A 17,476-nucleotide genomic window follows, 5' to 3' on the forward strand; every position below is an offset into this window, starting at 1 on the left:
CCTGTCTCTGTGGTGGTTCCTCCGGCGCCCGCGGCACTGCTGCCAGGCTGGGGAGGGGGGCTCAAATCTGTGTTTCTCGTTCTCCTCGGTGAGCGGTGGCTACACCTCGGTGGAGTACTCCATCATGCTGGGGGAGAAAGGAGAGGGGCGTCGTGGAAGGGAACTGCCCGAGTTGGGAAGCAATGGGAGGTGTGGAAAAATGTTCAGAGTGGGAACGGGACCTTTTGACAAAAATAAATGGAGAAAGAATGATACCCAGCTTCTGGGAAATCCCTGTTTGTGGAAATCCCTCCGTCAATGGGAGAGCCTGAAAGCTGAGCGGTGGCAGCATGGTGCTTCCTGAGCCCCGCTCGCCTCTGCTCTCGCCGGGATTTTGGGGTGGCAGCTGGGATGAGGTGGCCGTGGAGAGGAGCAGGCTGACCCTCCTCCAAAGCGGGGCTCAGTCCGTGAAGGGCAGCAGCACTGGGGCAGCCCAGCCTATGGCTCTCGGCTACAGTGCTTCTGTTTCCCGCTCAAATACTTGATTTTTATTTTTTTTTAAACAAAGTTTAAATGGAAAACTTGGGCAAAATTTTTCCTTGTTTTAACATGGAGCTTTTCTTTTTCTGAAGGAAAAGCCAAAGCCAAGCAGACCCTTTCTCTGGTGAGCTCCAGTATTGAATTGCCTCAGGTGGGACCCATCTCACTGGCCTCGAGTGCCTGCAAGCACCTGGGCTAGTGAGCGAGGCCTCGGGCGTGGGGGGAGCTGGATCCTCCTTTACGGGTAATGCAGCTCATCTTAAAAGGAGCGGTGTCTGCTGGAGGCCCCAGGTAGTGGCTGGGCTGAGAGCTGGGGGAGAAGCTTCCCTGAAAAGGTGATGGAGGAGCTCCCCGAGGGCAGGAGCTCGCAGCCCCGCCGTCCCCACGCCTGTGGTGGCCATTGTTGGCCTGGCCGTGGGGCTCTGGAGGGATGGTCCTGCAGCCCGGCAGGTCTCCCGCTGGAGGAGCACCTCAGCACAGCGGCCCCGGCACCGCTGGGGCATCACCCACCTCAGTTCTTTACGAAGGTTGTTGTGTTTTCTGACTCGAAATTTATTCTTAACCGACTGGGGGACGTCGGGGACGTACCAGGCTGCAATCAGTTTGACGCACAGAGCCACGTGCTGCAGAGAGCAAAGGGAGCCGCCGCGGGCGGTGAGGACCTCCCTGCGCTGGTTAACGTGGCCCGTTCCCCCCTGCCGCCATCCCCCCGACTGCCCCAGCTCCTCCTGCCTCCCCGGGCGCTCACCTCGAAGAGGATGAGGAAGGCCAGCCGGGCTGCGAAGATGTGCCAGAACTGGACGGTGTAGCTGTAGTCGTCGGCGTTCCTGTAATCCCGGTACCTGCAGCACAGCCCCGTCGGTGCCAGCCCAGGCTAATTCCATGGGGGTCCGAGAGGAGCCCCGGTGGCCACCTCCGAGCCCTGCCCCACCGCTGCCCGGCGGCAGGCGGGATGGCACGGTGAGGGGCTTGGGGCAGGGGACGTTACTGAGCAATGGCTGCTGTTACCTGCACTCCTTGATCTCAAGGTGCGGCAGCATTTCGGGCACCTTTGTGTGCGGCTCGAAGTCCTGGATGCGGAAGACGGAGAGGCTGTGGTTGATGTAGCCGGTCGAGCAGCTGCGGGGGGGGAAAGATCATGTCACTGGCCCGGCGGTGATGGGGGGCTGCTGGTTCCTGGCCAGGCTGGGGAACCGAGGCATGCCCTGACCAAAAGCTGCAGCTCCGGTGTCTTTCCAGCGGATGCAAAGTCCTCTGATTGCTACAAAGGCTCTCTGCCCGCAGCTTTTCTTTCTAAGGTTTCCCTGGTGCGTGCGTTCTCAGGTGGTGGCTAGTACCGTTGAGCACAGGCTGTAGCCTTCCGTTCCGGGAAGCCAGCACCCAGCCGGGGCTCTCCCTCCCCTCCCTAGCTACCCACTTCCTCAAAGCCTGGGGGAAATGAAGGTCTCCGAGACTTGTGTCCAGTCCGACTGAACTTGGCCGGGGAGCCGAGGCTCGGAGGAAAAGGGGCAGAGAGCATGGGCGGGCACCCAGGCAGCCCTCTGGTGCTCTCTCCGCCCAGGGGCACCCGTTTACCCACCACGGGAGGATGTGAGGAGGCGGCCAGCTGGGATTCTGGAGATGGTGTCATCTGTAAAACCCTCCCCTGCTCCCCTTTCCCCCCACCCCGCCATGGGGGACTGCTCAGCTGCCTTGCGCTTCTGCACCGGCGGCACCGCGGCCGGCAGGGACACTGCAGGCGGGGCTGCGACAGCCGACCAACGGCACTCACTCCACGCCTGTGCTGTTTTCCATCATGCAGGGGCTGTAGGTGTACTTGTAGACCTGCATGGGAATGAAGTCGGACGTGATGGCGATCACCAGTCCGTTCCCGATGACAGCCAGGATGCCGATGGCCTCCAGGACCTGCAGCCAGATCCCTGCGGGAGAGGAGCGGTCAGTGGGGCCCCGCTGACACTCGCTGCCGCCGCTCGAGGGCTGCGGACCAAGCCCCAGCGCAGGGACGGGTTTGGCATGGCAGAAGAGCTCAAGGGAGGAGAACCTCCGAGCTGCCCCTCAGCCTCTGCAGGGTCTGAAACTGCTTCTCCTTCCCCAGCCCTGTGCTCTCCCACCTCCACAGTGAAGTGATGCCGGTCCCTGGCAAAGGGATGCTCAAGGGCTTCACACCGGGGAAAGGGCTTAACGCTGGCACCGTCCGTGCAAACAGCAGTGCAGGAAGGGGGGGCTCTGTGGGCCCCGTCTCACCGATGTCGTTGGCCTTCCTGGGCACGATGCGCCGGCGCAGACGCATCATCTTGATGGCATCCAGGCGGATCTCAAAGAGGTTGTTGCAGAACGCCAGCAGCGGGGCGAGGGGAAAGGCGGCGACGAAGATGGTGGTGAAGCTGTACTGGATCACTGCGCAAGGGCAAAATGCCGGTGTGAAGCCACCGCAGAGGGGACGTCCCGCAGGGTCCTGACCGCTGTCTGGGTTCGTCCTGCTTTGTGGCTGGTGTCAGAGGGGCTTTGCAGGGGAGATAGACCTGTCTTGGGGACCCCACACCCCCCCAGGGGACAGCCACCCCGCACAGGGCTGTTGGAGAGGGGGGGTCTGTGAGGGCCCCACAGGGCACTGGTTGAGCACCGCGGGGTTACAGCCAGCCCCTTACACTCCTGGGAGGAAAGGAAGGTCCCAGGCCAGTGCCGTTCCCTGCCCTCTCTTGTTGTGGGAACGATCTCGGTGCGCCAGCGCTCTTGGAGCGGGGCTGGGCATGGAGCTGGTCTCGGAGCTCCCCTGGCCCGCCTGTGGGCTCCCCAGCGCAGGCTCTCTCCAGCCACGGAGGGCGCGTGGCTCTGCACCCAGCATCCCTCCACCCCCTGCGTACCCATCTCCAGGAACTCGTCAAACAGGCTGAAGGCGTTGACCTCGCTGAGCTGGTAGTTGCTCAGCCACTGCCTTTTGCAGGGGTCCTCAGCCTCCTCCTCCTCGCCCAGCATCACCCTTCTCTTCTTGGGGCGCTGCCACTTCTTGTGCAGCTTGTGGCTTATCCAGCTGCAAGGGGAGGCAGTGACATGTACCGCTGCCTGCAGAGGACAGCAGAGCGGAGCCGCTGCCAGCTCGGCCCTGGAGACCCGAGGCGGAGGAAAGGAGGAAAGGCGGCCCAAGGACCAGGGTTACTCTCTGTAAGAGCTGGGACGCTGCCCTGAGCGCGCAGGAGCACCGGCCAGCGCTCCGCGGGCTGGGGGAAAGCTTACGGGACGAGATACTCCATGACGTTGCTGATGGTCTGCTTGAGCAGCATGATGATGGCCATCTGGATGAAGAGGTCGGTGATGCAGCCGCTGGGGTGGCACTGCGGAGGGAGGAGAGGAGTTGTGCGCCGCAAGCTGGGCCGCCTGGCCCAGGGGCTGTTTGGCCAAGGCGGGTACCGCAGGAGGACGCTGCGATCCCAGAGCCTTGCTGGGCAGCAGGGAAAGGAAGAGTAGGAGTTGGGGCGTGGGGTCAGAGAGCCCCATGGCGAGTCCCTCACCTCCTCCAGCCTCCACCTGCCAGCGATGCGCACGTAGTTCCCCGGGTGGCCGTTGATCCTGAGCAAGGGAGCAACAACGGCGGTGGCTGTTGAGCCCCGCTGCTGACCCCCCTTGGATGAACATCCAGGTGCGGGACGGGGGGCACCATCCTCCAGGCACTAGTGCAGAGGCAAGGGGCTTCCCCCACCCGCCGTGCCCACGGGGAAAAGTCATGGCCCTCCCGAGGTCCCAAATGGGACCCCTGTGCCTGGCGGGGAGGGCAGAGGGACTGGGCTGTCCCTCGACCCTGGGGACAGTTGGGGATGTATGTCCCAAACCCAGGCTCCCCTCGGCTCCCCTCCGCTCCCCCCCTCTGGCCCCCAGCCACCACTCACCGTCCCAGGAAAAAGGCGATGTAGATGAGTGAAGAGAAGTTTGTGAAGAACTGGAAGGTGAAGATCTTTATGGTGAAGCTGTTCTCATGCTGGGAGAAGGTCCGTGGTTTCTCTGGGGAAGGGAGCAAGGCCCAGGGGCTTGGTCACAGAGCGGTGGGACCTTGCCCTGCTCCCCCTCGGATGCCACCTGAGCTCTTTGAAGGTTGGAAGGGTGTCTCTGCCCCTCATGGGGCCTTCTCTGCCCTTCACCTGAGCCCTTGGATGGAGCTGAGCCCAGCTAAGCAGGGATGTCCCTCAGAGCCATGAGCTGGGGGAGAAGGGGCCCTTCGGCTGGGAGGAAGACCACGTTGTGAGCTCTGCTGCAGCTGTGGGGGCTTCCTGCTCATGCTGGGTCCCAGCCCCATGGGGTGGCTACCCCTCCAAAGCATGACGTGGCTGTGGGACAGCCAGCTGGCAGCACGTGGGCCACGGGTGTTGGAGGGCTGCTGGCCTCCCACGGGGACCTGCCTGGCAAGAGCTGCCCGGTAGGCGCTTTGTGATGGTGGAGGAAGGGAAGGGGCCAGGACCTGCATTCAGGGACCAAGGCGGGGGCTGCGGTGAGGTCCCTGGGTACTGCTGGGCAGCTCAGCGCTGCGGGGTGCGGGTGGGAGACAGCCCCCCGTTTCCCTTACCCAGCTCACAGAGATAGAGGGCCACGCGCCTGTTGACCTGCAGGACAGAGACATAAAATGAGAGGGGAGGGCTGATGGTGGAAAAGCAACAAGACCCTCTACCCACCCCATGTCTCACTCCGCACCTTGGTCATGATGACAATGGTGATGTAGTGCAACACGGCCCCCGTCATCACCGCCATCGTGTTGGCCTGCTCGCGGAGGAACTCCAAGTCGCTCTGGGTGAAGAGAGCGGTTGCTACCACCCGGTAAATGACGAGCCCGTGGGCAATGCCGATCAGCACGGCGATCTGTGGAGAAGGAGGGCAGCAGAGTGGTGAGAAACCGGGCATGGTGGGCACCTGCTCCATCCCACCTGAGGACCACCAGCCCTTCAAACCCCGGCTTCCTTCACCAGAGCTCACCTGGACGTGGCCTCAAATGCAAGCCCGTGCTCTTCAGTTAAGGGTGAGAGGTTCAGAAGGTGGATGTCTCCACCTGAACTAACCATCTAGACTCTCTCTAATGGCCCAGAGAGAAACAAGGGCATCAAGGGTTTGCCTCTTCCTACCCTCTGCGTTACTGCCTTGATCCTCCCTGCATCCCACCATGGAGCAGAGCCTTCAGCCCAGATCCCCAAAGGGTGGTCGGCCTCTCCCATCAGCACAGTGAGGTGTGAGCGTAGGGGGGCCCCTGGATCCTTGTGATGGGCACGGACCTGCCCTGACAACCTGGTTTCTGCCTTTGCTTCGGTAATAGGACACTTTGCTCTGAGGTGCCGTTTGTGTGCCCTTAAACCAGACCTTCCCGCATTCACCCCGGCACATACCATCACCAGAACCAAGAGGAGTATGATGGTGCTGCGGAAGTAGGAGTGCTGGTACTGCTGGGGTTCGTGCTGCAAATTATTGATCAGCTCCATAGCCAGCTCCTCCTTAAAAAAAAAGAAAAAAAAGTCAAAAACTGGGAAAGAAAGGATCCAGCAGAGCCGTGCCCAGGTAGTAGAAAGTCCAGGGGTCGTTGTGTTAACGGACATATGGGATGAGCAGCAGCAGAGAAGGTCAGGGGTGAGCACCCAACCCACAACGGCATGGTCAGTCCTGTTTGAGTTCAAGCCCTTGTGCAGGAGGAGTGGTGACTAGCAATGCAGAGAGATGGCTAGCATCTGCTTCACTCTCTGGAGGGCTCCGTCTCTCCCAGGACATCATCCCAGATGTGGGATTTGCTGTTTGATTAGGTGTCTCCGTTAGGTGTTTACATCTACAGAGAATCAAGCTGGGCACGGGGGTCCCTGCGACGTGTCTTTTCTGTAGGTCCAGCTGAGTCTGGCCCCAACGAGGGAAGCACTAAGCACTAAGGTGACATCCTCACCTCTTCCTCGTCCCACCTGTACAGGTCCCAGTCGGTGACCACGGTGGCTCTCTGCCTCTTCCACAGCTCCAGGAACACAGTGGCTGTGGGGGCAAGGAGAGAGCGCGGTGACACTCGGGGGTGGCTCGGGAGACGAAGTCACCCCTCCGTCCCCCAGAGCGGGACGGACGGTCGCGTTACCGCCCAACCTCGCGGCAAACCCCGTGAAGGACGGGCAGCCGCCCCGCACCGCCGCGACCGGGGAGGACCCGGACACGCAGCAGCGAGGGCTCGGCCCCGCGTGGGGATGGGGCTGGAGGGGTGCGGGGGGGTTTCACCGGGAGTCAGGCCAGCTCTAGTGTCTGTAGGGGATTTGGCGTAAACCAGGGTAAGCACCAGGGCTGTCCTGCTGTGGTGGGCACATTTACGTGGCCCCAGCTGGGGGGGGCCCACGTTATTCTGGATTAATGAAAAATACAGCTTCCAAGTGGAACAGGTGTCCCACACTGCACCCCAGCACGGCTACACCCCTGCAAATCCATTTACAACCACCCCTTAATTGATCTGGATTGCCTTTCCCGAGCTTGCCCCTGCGTAGAGCACCCCATGCGACACACAGCAGCGTGTCCGTGACCTGCTCAGACCCTGGTCCCGCGGGCGAAACGCCCGGCGCCTGCCTGCGGTGCTGTTTGTGACCGAGGGCTGTAGTAAAGCCAAGCGAGGTGTGTCGCTGACGTGGTGATGGGGTCCCATCAGCTCAGCCCCGGCTCTGCCACTTGCTCGTTCCACAGCAGCTGCGAGAGCTGGGAGGGTCGGTGAGGGGCCTGGGGTCCCTCCCTCCTGCAGCTGCGGCCGCTTGTGGCAGCTGCTAGAAAAGCCCAGCGAGAGGCTGCGGGTGCTTCGCAGGGGTTGTGGTGGGTGCAGGGGTGGGAGCTCTTGGGTGGGACAGGTAAGGAGTGGCTGGGAGCTGAAGGAGATCGCTGGGGTGATTTTGTCCCTTGCTGGGAGGGGAGCTGGTGGCCCTGGAAGTGGAGGAGAGAAGGGCTAAAACGCCGCTGAATGGTGGAGCTGTGCTGGTGTCCCGCTTTCCTCCACCCGCTCTCCCCCTAAGCCGCAGCGGGCTGCTCCCCCTTCCGAGCCGGGTGTGTTCGGCACCGAGACATCGACACCTACCCCAGATCGCCATGCACATGGCAAACAAAACCGTCCCCTCGTTGTCAATCATGTGAGTGACCTGCGGAAGATGAAGGAAGAGGGTGGCGGGGGGCAGGGGCTGTGGCACGCGGGCTCTGGGAGAGGCTCAGTGGTCCTCTTGCCACCCTGGTGCCCCCCAGGCAGGTAGAGATGCCGCAGGAGGGCGAAATGCAGGAAGGGGATGGACACTGGGACTCGTTAGGGGTAAACTTGATAATGGCTGGACTTGACGATAGTAACAGTCTTTTCCGAGCTAAACAATTCTATGATTCCAGCTCTTCCTTGGTGGCGATGGAGATCGCGACCTGGCCGTACCTCCTCCTCGCCGCAGAGTTAGCGGAGGTTTCCTGCGTCTGGTGGCCAGTTTGTGGGGGTGGCTCTTCCGCCCCGCGGTGTGGGACCAGCCCAGGCCGGGAGCGTCTCCCCATCCCCTGCCCCGAGCCCGTGCTGGGAAGGGGCTGCCTACCTTGGCGTAGGTGCAGGTGTCGGAGAGGAGCCAGAACGGGCACTTCTGGTCACAGAGCGGGCACATGATGGTGTTGGTGGCTTCACAGATCTCCTTGCTGGAGAGAAAGGGGCAGGGGGAAGCAGAGGGGGATGACGGTGGCTCAAAGCCGCGTGCATAGCAAAGGCTCCGGAACGGATTGCGCGTTCGGCATCGCCGAGTGCCTTACCTCACCTGGCTGGAGTTGAAAACGGTGATCCCAGCCACGAAGACCAGCAGCCCAATCACTGCAGCGAAGCCCAGCAGGTAGGTGTACCAGCCCAGCCAGGCAAAGTACAGGGCCACCTTCTCACCAAAATAGCACCTGGAAGGGAAGGCGTGGTGTGGTTTGTGGCCGGAGAAGAGGCCGCGTTGTTGGGGGACACCTGAAAACGCTCTTCCAGCCCCAAAGGGACGCCGGGTCCAGGAGGGGCCACGCTGTCGGGTGCCTGGGGATGGAGAGCAGCAGGAAGCTCTTGGGGGTGGTGGCTCAGTCTACGCTACGTGGTGTCCTGCAGGGGTCTGGAGAAGCCCGTGAGAAGGCTTCTCCTGCTCTCAGTCAGCCTGGTGACTAAGATTTTCTATTTTTTTCCTTTTTTTTTTTTCTTCCCCGCCTTGGTTAATGTGCCGCAGGGAGAGGCACCCTGGCCGATGCCCACTTCCACGGGAAGGTGAGAGCGTGGGAGCGGCCGAGAGACCGGGTTGCAACCGGTGCCTGCAGAACCGTTTGAGAAACACCGGGCTTGAAGGAGATGCGGGGGCTGCGGGGTCTCTCGGGCCAAAGGAATCTCTACTTCTGGGCTCAGCAACCTCCCGGCAGCGCCCTCGTGTCCCCTTCTTATGGTGGCGATATCTCGGGCTTTCTGGCGTGGGGAAGAGGGCTGGAGGCGTGGGTGAGAAACCATGGTAGCTTCTGCCTGATGGACCTGCCTCCCCTCCTACATTCCGGAGGAATTAACTTCCTACCAGCAGCCAAAGGTAGGTGTGCTCCCTGGCCTTTGTTTCAAACTGAGGAAAACCCCAACAGTGTTCCCCCTTCCCTCAATTTCACGCTCAGCCCCTTAATCCTGGCGTGGCAGCGACAAGGCACGATGCAGTGACCTTAGGGACGTGCACCGCCGGGAGTCCCGCGTGCCTCTGCTGGGCCCGCAGGCTGTACTAAACGTTAAAGGAAGGAGAGCACGTCTCCGTTCTAACGCTTCTTCTCCCCGCGAGCCCGGCGACGACTTTATGAAGTAGCACGTTCTCCTCTTCCTTCCCCTGAGCGCGCAGAGTTCGTTTTCTTCCCCTTTTTAGCGTAGGAGCCGCGCTCTTCCCCGAGGGTTACGGTGGCGGCAGGAGCCCCTCGCCGCCTCTGCCGCCCCAGGCCGGGTGTGCCGCGCTCCGTCCCCACCTCCCCTTCCCCCCGAAGGTGGGAGCGCACACGCGCGCGTGCTCGAAAACGAAGCGGGCTAATTAAAACCCGCGCAGACGCGGGGGTTGTCTCATACGGCAAAATTAGCAGATGGAGCTCGGTGCCGCAGGGATACCCCTCAGGCTAAGAACTCGGCAGGCTTCAGAGGAAGCCCAACGCCTGCGAGAAGAGCCAGGTTCAAACTAAGGATCTAAAAGAAAAGAGGAGCCTGGCAAAGGGCACGAAGCTCCCCGGGTTTCGGGTCTCGGTTAGAAGGATGTGCCGTGCCTCTTCTGCCCGTGTTACCTGATCTTCTCAATTGGCTGTTGGGAAAATATATCTCTCCAGCGAGCCCATCTCTCCTTTAGGAACTCCCTTACCTCTTCTTTCTGCAGAGCAGAGAAGTCGGTCGGACACAGGAATATTCGGGCAGCCCTGACCCCCAGCCCAGCCCCTGCCCCTCATCCAGAGAGGTCTCGGCGCAGCCCCGGCTGCCCAAAGGTCTCCCCCACCCGGCCTCGCTCCTCCGCCTCTCGTGGCGTTTCCTCCCAGGTCCTCGGCCTCACCTCGTGCAGGGGGAACGCTGCCTCGAAGACCCTCTTCTTCCTCAGGTCGTGCAGCTTCTCTGGGGGCAGAGCGGAGCAGAGGGGATTAGTGAAGCTCTGCTCTCTCCCCGCGCGCTCCGTGCCGGGCAGAGTCATCCCAAACCTCTCCTGGAGCCTTTGAGGGGGCAAAACCACCCCGCCTGGGAGCGGCTGAGCTATTCAAGCGGGATCAGCGCTAATCCTGCCCTTGTGCCGCGCTGCCGCGGGCTGCCCTGGGGCTGGCTCTGGGAGCGAGCCAGGCAGGCAGGGCCCCGGGGAGAGCAGAAAGCAGCACCCCACGCTGCCCCGCTCCCCCCGGGGCGTCGGGGAGGGCTGAGCTCTGCCGGGGACGGGGGGGGCGGCCGGGGGTGGCCGAGGTCGGGGGTTTGGGGACGGGGAGCAGAGAGAGGGCTGTTGCTGGTTCCTGCAGCCCAAATCTCCCAGCCTCCGGAGGCAGCAGCGAATTTGCTTGTCTGAGCTGCCCCCTCCCGCACCCTCCCGGGGGTGGCGAGGCAGCGGGGGATGCCCGTGCCACCCTGGGGCAGGAGCCTCGCGGCAGATCCAGGCTGAGCATCACCCCGGTCCCTTACCGAGGTCAGACGTCACCGTGTTCTGCAGGATGAAGTTCACGATCCGTATCCTGAGCAAGGAGAAACTGTGGTTAAAGGCCACTCTGGGGACACAGACTCGTGTTGCGTGGCCCTGGAAAGCAGGGGAGCGCCGGGGGGAGGGGGCGTGCACCAAAATCCAGGGAAGGAAGCGGGGGCAGGAATGGGAGCTGGCTGTGGACACTGCGAAGCCGGTAACTTTGCACGTGGTGGGTGGAGGTGGCCCGACGTGGAAAATGAAAAGCCTGGCACGACTGCGAGCTGAGCTGGAAAACGGGCGCTGGTGCGGAGAAAGGGGAGTGCAAGGTGCTGGAAGTCAGTAGCCCAGCTCAGCACCCACCTGGTGGTCACTGGTATGTCACGATGGGCGTCGGGGTTCTGCAGCTTGCTGTCGGGGTTCCTCAGGAGCCACTGGTATTTCTGGAAGATCTGTTTTGGGGCACGGACCCCATAAAATAGCTTCTTGTCCTCAATTTTCTGGTGGGTGGAAAAGAAGGGCTGTTAGAACAACGCTGGCAGAGCCAGAGGGGCAGGGGCTGTGAGTCCCGGGGCTGTGAGTCCCGGGGCTGGGCTCTCCCCTGGCTGATGTGGTGATCGGCTCTATGGTTCTGGGTCTCTCCCATCTCCTGGGGTGCAGGAGCCCAAACCAGGCTCAGATCCTGGACACCACAAGCCAGCCAAGCATCCATGACCTTTCCCTCCTGTAGCCCCTCACCTTGATGGTGAACCCCTTCTTGCTCAGCTCGTCCAGGAACTTCTTCCTCTTGGTCTCCTTCTTGCTGCCCGCTTCATGGATGTCGCTCACCAGCACAAAATCCCACTTCTCTTCAGCCTGCCCAGGGGAAATGCCAGGGGGTTTATGGGGGTGGCGAGCCCGGAGCTCGTGCTCTCGGCTCCAGCTGCTCAGAGGTTTGGACCTTCGTCGAGAGCGTGTAGAGGGTCCCTGGGAGCTGGGAGCGGGCAGCAGAGTGGGGATGGGGAAACTGAGGCAGCCGCTGCCCTCGCACTGCCCCGCTCCCCTCTTTGAGCTGTGCGGAACTCGCTGGGAGCGCGGAGGGGGTGAAGCTTACCGGGGGGGCAAAGGGGTCCGAGTCTTCCACAGGATAATCCCGCCAGGGAGTCAACAGAATTTCATCCTGCAGAAGAGGAAAGGAGCGAAGGCTTCGTTGGGCTCGCTGGGAGACCTGCCTCCGGGCGCGGGGCAAACCTCTCCCTCCGAAGGCTTGGGTGGCACTTCGCGGCCCGGGACCGGAGCCTGCGGGGGCACCGGCACCAGGCTGTCCCGGGGCGAGCGCGTGTGGGCAGAGCTCCGCTTGCGGCGCACAGAGACCTTCCCCCCAGCAGAGCCCGCCTGCCCTTCGGGTGCTCCGGGGTGTGTCGTGGGTCCTACTCGCGGTACCCCAGAACGGGCAGAGCCTGTGTCGATCAGATGGTGTTACAACACAGGACCCAGACCCGCCTGGCCCTGTTTTCCTGCCCGCAGCCGCGGGGGGATGCCCAGGGAGGAGGGTACGGGCAGGCTCCTCTGAAACCTCCCCCCACGCCCTCCCGCTCCCCGCTCGGGGTCTTCCTGAGCCGGCTACGGCTCGTGCGCAGGGCTCCCGGGGGGCCGCTGCTCCGGGGGAGCGCGCAGCCCCCTCTGGAACTCGTCACGGCCAACGCCTGTGGCACCCTGGGGTCGCAAGGGAGCCAGGCAGGAGGGGAAAAACCCACCCCTCCCTCTGCTCTGGAGTTTGCTGCTGCTTGTTTCACCTGACGCCCCGACGTTTGTGCTGGAAGAGAGTCAACGCCGAACTCTCCGTGCTACAGTGGGTTTTACAACCTTTCATCAACCTTTTCCCTGCTTTAGTTGTTCCTTTCAGACAGGGCGCCGTGAGCTTTTTGGCGAGGGTGGGGAAGGTAGTTTTGAACTCTGATGAAGGGAGAGCGGGGCACAGGCCATCGGAGGCTCGTGCAGCCCTGTGGGAAAGCGGGTGAGAAACTTGGAAAACACCTCGGATGCTCGGTCTGCGGCCAAGGGACGGAGAGGGGAAGAGGAGCTGCTGGTGTTTGGCTCCTGCCCGCTCCCTCCCCTGTGCTACCGGCGGCGCGGGGGCGAGGGCGGCTGCTCACCTTCGCTGTTTAAGCCTAATGACGCTCAGCCACCCGTGCGGTGCGGTGTGGCTCTGGGGCTGCATGGGGGAAATGAGGCGTCCCTGCGGCAGCAGCCACCCTCTGCCCAGCCTCGACTGCTGGTAGAAAGTAAATGCCTCAGGAACGTAGGAGGGGAGGCAGGTCCATCAGGCAGAAGCTACCATGGTTTCTCACCCACGCCTCCAGCCCTCTTCCCCACGCCAGAAAGCCCGAGATATCGCCACCATAGGAACGGGACACAAGGGCGCTGCCAGGAGGTTGCTGAGCCCAGAAGTAGAGATTCCTTTGGCCTGAGAGACCCCGCAGCCCCCGCGTCTCCTTCGAACAGCTTTGTCCCTGTCCTCTGCGCCCGGCTGCCCCACACGTTCTCAGCCTGGTTTTGCGGCCATGGCTCTCTCTTGGGCAGGGGGGTGAGTCCAACCAGGCTTTCAATGGGCTGGCAAGAGCACGCCGGGCTTCAGGTCCCCGCGAATGCCGTGAGTTTGATAACGACACGCTCTGCGGGCCATCCTGGGATGGGGCAGGGAATGGGTCCCGTCTTAGAAACAGCATTTTTGGGGTTTCTGCAGATCTCTGACGTGGCTCATGGTGCAGCCCCACGAACAGTTACACCGCCTGTGCCGGGGGCACGGTGACGCCGCACAGAAGCGGGAAGGAGCTGGCAGGGGATGGGGATATCGTCAGTCGGCATTGCCACCGGAGACCTGAAACAGCGCCCAGACGAGTTCCTCCAGCCGCGATCTCGGGAGCAGAGCGGTGGTGGTGCAACCCTGCCCTGATGCAAGACCTGGATCCCCAGCTTTCACTGCAGAATGAGGCCATGGGAGCAGGAGAGACCGGGATGAGGAAAGGGCTGTAACGCTCTGCCAAATCCTCTCACGTGGAGCTGGGGCCATGGCTTTTCCCAGAGCAACAGCCGAGAGGAGACTGACCAGCAGAAAGGCTTGAGAAGAGGGACATTGTCCCCCAGAGGTGCTGTTGGAGCGAGAACCAGAGCTTCTCACTGCTGAAAGGTACCCCCACTTAGGACAAGACACAGAGTGGGGGTTACGGTGCTGTCATCTGCTCTGCCAAAGCTCTGAGCAGGCTTTGGGGTGGGAGAATTGGGTTTTGGCAGGGGTTGGTGTCCCCAGGTGAGTGAGTTGTCCCCGGCTGTGAGCCCATCTCGGGGCACAGAGCGGGAGTCCTGTCGGGGCTGTGCCCCGCGGCTGGTGCTGGGATGCTGGCACAGATCTCGTCTGGCACCACCGCTGCGCAGGGCGCGCTGTCTCATTCCTGCCCCGGCTGGTTTCCCTCCGCCTCATCCTGCACAGATGGCCGGCTGGGGCTGCCGGCCCTCCCGCTCCAACTGGGTCCCCACGGCAGCAAAGGGGGCGACCTTGGTGGGAAGGAGGGTCTCAAGGTGTTCCTAGGTGCCGGTGGGGTCAGCACCTCCACACAGTGTCCTGCTGGTGTTGACCCTAACAGCGGTGAGGAGGCGGTCAATGGAGCCGGTGGCATCCCAGCGTCTGTCCCCAGGCGGCTCCTGGCCCCGCTGGCCGCGTCCGTGGTCCCCGCTCGCAGATCAGAGCATCCTGACCAGCACGTGTGTTCCCTGGGGAAGCAGCTGATGAGATTCCCAAGGCAGGCTCACAAATGGGACGTATCCAGCCATGGGGCTTGGACTGCGTAGCCAGGCTGGGGGGCTGCAGCATCGGAACCCTTCCCCCCAGATCCCTGCTGTGCTACCGGCCCCTGCCTCGGGGCCTCCCCCATCGGGGCAGAGCCTGCAGAGCTTCAGCAGAGCATCCTTCCTCCATCGGCATTCCCAGCCGGAACGTTGATGGTCTCTCTGACCTGACACAGCCAGATCCTGCCCCTGCTTCTCCGTGCTCCCAAAATAGCAAGCACGGACTCTGACGCCATGAGGGACTCGTTGCTTTGAAATTTTCCAGTTAAACCCTGAGGACGGGTGGGGATGTTCCCAGGCGTACGGTGCTCCGGGCGATAGGGATGTGGTGGGAGCGGGCTCTGGCTGTTCTCCGTGTTCCCATAGCAACGTGATGGGAACGTTTACCGCCTGGTACCCGCTCCACGGCACCGCCAGCGCCTCTGCGCAGGACTGAAAAACGGAGAGGAATCGGCGAATTCCTTGCAGATTAGCACAGGCAATTCCCAGCGCCCACCTGCGGGGCCGGAACAGGCGAAAACTGCATTCATGGCCCGAGGGGTTGTGTCCCCGCCATGAGGGGGGAGCCCTGGCTGCGGCACGCTCGCCAGGCGAAGGCTGCTGTAAGCCTTGGCTGCTTGTGGGGCCAGATGTGGCTTGTTCGCAGGGACGGTGCAGAGGCAGGGACTTGGCATCTCTCATTCTCCCAGACCTCGCCTTTTTGTCCCGGGGGACGAGCGATGCTGCCAGACGATGCTGTCGGATGACAGCGGCTTTTCTCCGGCAGCACAAGCAGCCACATCAGCCCCGTGCCGGCAAGGCCACCCCGGCTCCCAAGCGGCTGCATAAACCCTGGACTCTAATCCCTGCTATCAAGGAGGACGGTGCCCGTTTCGCTCTTTTCCCGCCCCGCGGTTGGAGCGGGGCTGGAGGCCCACTGGGCAAAGGTGGAGGAGAAGTAACCTGCACGGCGAGAAGCAGGGATTTCAGTGCTAAAAAGGGGTTGTGTGCCCTGGAGCGTGCCTGGATTCTCCCCAGCTGTGTCGGAGGGTCCTCGTCCCGTTGTCGCAGGCCGGGGAACCCGCTGCCCCCAGTGAGGTTGCGGGATCCTTTCGAGCCGGGGACAGGCACCCTGGGGCTGGGGCTGCAGTCACCCGTGCGAGTAACTCGGGCAGAGGACCTGGGCAGGATCCGGCATCCTTGTTTTCCTTTCGAATCGTGGATTGGTGAGGGCTGGGGTGGTTCCCATCACCCACGCTGAGATGATCAAATCGCTCTTATCTGGGGGATGGTTCGTACGAGCGCTTCCCTTAGAGCGCTTACATCTTACTTCATGGATTCTGAAGAACTGTGACGCTCTTTAATGGGACAGGCAGGTAGTACGCCCGTACGTTTACTAGCTGTCCCAATCCAGAGAGTTTACCCGGCTTTTTGAGTAAAAGAAAGCCACATCTTTTTTTCTAAGCTTGAAAAACGACACTTCTCGGCTCCCCTCTCCCCTCGCTTTATTCCAGGTGCTCCCGAAGCCCCTGGGGCTGTCCCCTCGCTGCTGTACGCGGTGCCTGTGCCGGGGTTTATACGAGACCTGGTCTCGCTCCAAACCAAACGGCCCCGCTCTGCCCTGTGCTCCGGCACCTCTGAACCCCGGTACCGACCCTGGGGCCACGTGTCCCCCCAGCCCGACGCTCCCCGGGCTGGTGCGCGGGCTCAGCTCTGCCCCGCTCCCCACCGCGGGAGCTGCGGAGGCGGCAGCGCGCCCCACTTTTGCGACCATGAGCGCGTGGCGGGGATGGCACAGCTCGCTGGGAAGAGGAACTGGAGTTTTGAGGTGCATTTTGAGGGCTTTAAAGGCTGAAAGCACGTGAGCGGCACAGCCCCGAGCTCGGAGTGCCCCGTGTTTCCAAGCTGCGGGTGGCCCAGGGGTGCTGAAAAGCAACTTCTCGGAAATAGGTGGGCAGTTTCTGTCTCCTACCTGCATGGTGGAGGGCAGAGCCTTCCTTATCCCCCCTCGCTCCTCTTGCTGCCCCGGGCAGGTCTCTGCGTCGCTGCCTGTCGGGTCGGGCAGAGGGGGAAGCGGCCGCCGGCGGGACGGGCTGCACGGCTCCCGGGGCTTCTCGCCGAGCGTGGTGTCCTCCTTCCCCCGGCTCCTTCGCCCGAGGTCTCATGTGAAACCAGCAGCGAGTTGACTTCCGTGTGGGACTGCCCGCCTTGGGCGGGAGCAGCCGCCACCTGGCAGCGGGCAGATAGCGAGGAGGAGGCGAGAAAGCTGCCCTTCACCCTCGCTCCGAGGAGTGGCGAGCCCAGAACCGCCCAGCGGAGCCCGGCTCCTCTCGCCCGGGCTCTGCCAGCCCTGCCGCCTCCTCTGCCCCTCCGCGGCCAGCCCTGCGCCCTGCCACCGTCCCCAGAGTGGCGCCACAAACCGGGGCCGAAAGGAGGAAGGATGTGACCGTCCCCAGGAGGAGGAAAGTGCTATTAGCAGAAGCTCTAGAAAGCGTTAAACTGTTTCTTACAAGGAGGGGGAAACCCCATTAAACCTAAAAAGAGAAAATAAAGCTGAGCTGTGTGTAACCCGCCTCACTCTTGGGGTGACGCCTGGGCTCCGCAGGAGAGATTGGATGCGAGAGGCAGGGGATGGGAGCATCCAGGGCTTTGAGAGCGGATGGGATGGGGCCAGGGGTGAGTTTGTTACAGCCAGGACAAGGAAAAGAGGCAAAGCATGAGCTCCCAGAAAAGTGAGCAGCCCGCTCCACAGTTTTTTCTGCTTGAAAGCAGCCCTCTCCCTTCCTGCCTTGGACAGTGGCCTGGTTTGCTCTCCACCACTCTGGTTTCCCTCTGTGGCCTTCAGAAACCCTTCCGTGAACCTCAGAGAAACTCCGGATTGGCCAGAGACCGAGAAATCCTCTCTTCGCGCCTCGCCGGCTGGCAGAAACAGCCCTGGAAGCCGAGTGCTTTTGTTCCCCATGTCTAATAGTGCTGATGCACGAGGGGCAGCAGGGTTTGGCATCAACGATTACGGGAACATCTGTAAG

The 17,476-nt window shown here is 62.3% G+C and overlaps 1 protein-coding gene across 1 annotated transcript; it reads right to left on the minus strand.

The window, feature by feature from the left end:
* ANO9 (anoctamin 9) lies at positions 1–16,813 on the minus strand. The gene is made up of 24 exons (XM_063333556.1): positions 16,420–16,813; positions 11,737–11,802; positions 11,382–11,498; positions 11,007–11,143; positions 10,649–10,698; positions 10,041–10,099; positions 9,781–9,863; positions 8,272–8,406; positions 8,064–8,160; positions 7,577–7,637; positions 6,425–6,507; positions 5,883–5,987; positions 5,200–5,364; positions 5,075–5,111; positions 4,404–4,515; positions 4,029–4,086; positions 3,754–3,851; positions 3,384–3,550; positions 2,764–2,916; positions 2,291–2,438; positions 1,528–1,638; positions 1,268–1,361; positions 1,030–1,142; positions 1–127 (listed from the first exon to the last, which is right to left on the minus strand). The coding sequence occupies exons 1-24, from the start codon at positions 16,423–16,425 to the stop codon at positions 100–102; spliced, it is 2,283 nt and encodes a 760-aa protein (XP_063189626.1). The 5' UTR covers positions 16,426–16,813; the 3' UTR covers positions 1–99.
* Positions 16,814–17,476: the final 663 nt, after the last annotated feature.

The sequence above is a fragment of the Chroicocephalus ridibundus genome, chromosome 4 (genome assembly GCF_963924245.1).
Source record: "Chroicocephalus ridibundus chromosome 4, bChrRid1.1, whole genome shotgun sequence".
Lineage (NCBI taxonomy): Eukaryota > Metazoa > Chordata > Aves > Charadriiformes > Laridae > Chroicocephalus > Chroicocephalus ridibundus.